We start from the raw sequence: 3,494 nt of genomic DNA on the forward strand, positions 1-3,494 counted from the left end.
TGCCTCCATCGTCAGCAGCGCGTGGCCTCGACACACGGAGAGCCACGCGCCACAGAACATCATGGCCTCCGCGCTGCTCGGCCGCACTCCACGGGCTGCTCCCTGATTCTCGGCCCATGTTGTCGTCCCCACGCAACTCTAAATAAATGTAGGCCCTGCCGCACCGCCTCATCGGCCGCCTACAACCCTATCGATTCCACTTATTTATTGGGGCAACAAATTAGGGATACGCACAACGGGGCATATATAATTGTATTCAAGCTTACCTTTTTTTTCCGCACGTCGCTTGAATTGCTAAAGAATACATAATTAATTGGTAATTGGGGTTTTAAACATAGCAAACTTTCATTTCACGGCCTTTTTTTTTATAAAAATGAATTGGTAGTTTTAAGTACTATCGAAGTACAAGCAATGATTTAGCCCTGGCCAATCCCCCTTGTAAGTACGCGCCAAAAACACGGAGGGAATCATAATCATCAGCCGAGGTTCGAGAGCATTCGTCATGCTCTGTTCCAGTCCCACACGCTGGGGCCCCACGCCCAGCGACGTGAACAACTGGCCGGGAGGTCTCTCCGAACTCTGCCCCACGCGATATGTTTGGGCCTCGGACCAGGACGAAGAGCTCGCCACCACCGCGCACCTCGTTCAGAAGCACAGGGGCGTCGCGATCGACACGGAGTTCCCTGGTGGCCGGGTAGTCCCAACGGTAGTCCCTGGTAGTCCCAACGACCCCGCCCTCGAGCCGCCAATTTGCCAGTATCCGATGTTACGGGGCAATGCGAACCTGCTGAAACTCATCCAACTGGGATTTAGTTTTTTACACGAAGACGTCGAGCCAGCCCCAAACCTCTCCACGCCGCAGTTCGTTATATTCAATCTCGAGGGAGACGACCATGCGGATTATTTCTTCCTATCGCTAGCGGAATCTGCCATTCAATTGGGCAGGCACAGACGATCGGCAATTAACCCTAATGAGTTCTCTGAACGGGGCACACGATACGGGATCGTCACATCGGGCGGCATCAAAGGTCCCGGCTTCTGTGGACCATACGACCAGTTCAAGGTGTTGACGGGGCCGAATTCACCGCAGAAAGAGGCGGAATTCTTTCGAGCTGCTTCGCACGTTTTTTCCAGCCGTGTTTGACAAAGTGCATCATGTTGAGCTGCCCCGTGCCGCGGAGGCTTGCAGAATGTAGCGAACACCCTGCTGCAGGTTGAACGCTCTAGCCGTCCGCACCAAACAGGCAGCGATATAGCTGGTTTACAGGGGCAGTCTTCTTCAAGATGCGCCGAGTGTATTTTGGAAGCACAATGAACGACGGGTGCTACGAGCAGGTATCAGTCCTGGGTGAAGTTTGCTTCATGCTGTACGGCAGGACATGGTACAAGACAGCGCCGTCAATGAGAAGCTTGGACTTGCAAAAAGGTCCCAGCGATGCCGCGCCCGAAGACCCCTGCCATGCCTAGTTCGCACGACGCCTTATCCACACATGCGCAATTCCGGGACTGTATTCAGCGGCTCGCTGCGTGCAGCAGTGCTCAGTCTGTAGCTGTGCCTTGTGGAAGTGCACACATGGTCTTCAGGGCCACGCATGACTGACTGTCCCTTCGCTGCTGGTATTTTTACGTGTCATAGTTATAAATGTCGTTTTTGTAGTTATTTACCTATTGTCATTAAAAGTAGCCTTCGTACGCGATCTCTTCGGGAATTCCGTCATTTCTTTATTTTTTTCTTACGCGAAGAAAAACCTATAGCGTACTTCTGTAGGCGACCATGTGCGCGCTTCACGGATGCCGCTGAAGTAAACGCTTCAGAGTCGATCGCACTACACACGGCTGCCACAACAGCTACGTGTCCTGTGCTTTGATTGTGTCCTGTCACTACCATCGTCATGTTCGTTTTCCTATTGAGTCATTTTATTCTCTCTTTTACTATGACTGAGTGGCGCTCGGGCTAAAGCCGTGGCTTGATCGCCCAAAATATACGTTATTAGCGAAATCGTGCTTTCTGCTTGTGTAATTAGCCCAAATTACTCCTGGGGGACCCACTACAGGTCACTAACACACGTTTCAAGTGGAAGGTCTAAACGTATTCGCTAAATTCACCTTCACTTAGCTACATGCGAAGATTGACCGTCGGGCAGGCGATGTCGATCGGCGGACAAAGAGCGATAAAGGTCACATCATATATGCGCTTCATATCAGTTTTCTCTGCGGGACAATTTTCGGTATCAGACGCCGAAGAGCCGCGAAAAGCAAACCAGGGTATCGCCCTTTTCGGAACCACGGTTTACCGCTCAGTGTCTTGCTTTGTTTATATTCGTCTTCCTTTTTTGTCGTAGACAGCTTTTGGGGCAATAATGATTTTCTCTACCATTTCCTCACAAAGGCAGACGCAACCATAGCCACCGTGTTAGGAGCTCTGCTTTTTGTCTCGGTTTGCGGCTCTGCGCGCGGATGGCTGGAACATTTCCTTGGCCGCCGATGGCGAGCCTGTCTCGGTTTATCGGCTTTCCCGGTTCCTGTGGAGGGGGTGGGGTTGGGGGTGGAAGCAGGTCGATAAGACCCGCCAGCGGCTCACCTGTCCCAAGGGAGCATACACAGAGGCTGGGAAAGGAAACCCAGATAGCGGCAGCGCCACAACCGTCGAAGTAAACACATAGACGTCAAAGTAAGAAGCAGACAAAGCTGTAGGAAACAGCGAGGCCCGCGCAAGTGTACCCAGCCGTCCTGTGCCCAACACTGACCACAAGTGACATCGAAGTTGGGCTACAAGGCTGCATTCCCAACCGCATGTGTCAATATAGTGTGGGCGGGCTAAGGAGATTGTTCGCTAATCTGCTTAGCCGCCAGTTACTGCTGCGCGCAACAAGACTGCGAGGGAACGAACAGCAGCGGTGCCAAGTGAGGTCCTTGCGGGACACTGCCAGTCGCGTAGTTCGATGCAGGGCGGCCTTCGATTTCCGACCATGGTGGCCTCATGTTTGAAGGCCCGCAACAACAACCGCCATGTACAGAATTCTTTAGCGCAGCTGGATCGAAATTGGCAATCCGTACTTGTTTTTTTTTTTTAATCTTGAATTCTACATACTGTTTGTGCAGCATCAGTATAAAGCAAATTGAAGACAATGCTGGAGACAAGCTGGTGCACATTGGGAACTAGACGAAGAGCTGAACCAGGTTCACTCAGTGGCTTGTCCTTTTTTTAAATACTTGCCTTAGATGTATACATCCTAGCTTTTACGTCTACTTAACCCTAACAATATATTCCACAGATGCTGTGCGAAGCGTTAAGTGAATTTCGACACATTAGATAGCTTCGGCGCGGACCGCTAGAAACCAGCCTGTTAACTGTTTCTGTACGGGAAGCAGGTTAAGTTGGCTGTGGCATTACCTACACGAGGGACGGGTGCAGCGCACATGCGAGTCTTGAAAAGCCTTTAAAGTTTTTAAAACTGTTCGCATAATCCCTGTTTTTCACTGCCCATTATAAA

The 3,494-nt window shown here is 51.0% G+C and overlaps 1 protein-coding gene across 1 annotated transcript; it reads left to right on the forward strand.

Moving 5' to 3' along the window:
- The first annotated feature begins 502 nt into the window (after window positions 1–502).
- Window positions 503–1,144, forward strand: LOC144143029 (CCR4-NOT transcription complex subunit 7-like). The gene has a single exon (XM_077674849.1). It carries the CDS (start codon window positions 503–505, stop codon window positions 1,142–1,144), a length of 642 nt encoding a protein of 213 aa, XP_077530975.1.
- The last annotated feature ends 2,350 nt before the right edge of the window (window positions 1,145–3,494 follow it).

This window comes from Haemaphysalis longicornis, unplaced genomic scaffold (assembly GCF_048455015.1).
Source record: "Haemaphysalis longicornis isolate Haplotype H1 unplaced genomic scaffold, Haemaphysalis longicornis Haplotype H1 scaffold_6, whole genome shotgun sequence".
In the NCBI taxonomy this organism is placed as follows: Eukaryota; Metazoa; Arthropoda; class Arachnida; order Ixodida; family Ixodidae; genus Haemaphysalis; species Haemaphysalis longicornis.

Bases quoted from the DNA above. Each gene is read 5' to 3' on its own strand.
- LOC144143029 (XM_077674849.1), top strand. From the start codon at position 503: ATGCTCTGTTCCAGTCCCACACGCTGGGGCCCCACGCCCAGCGACGTG.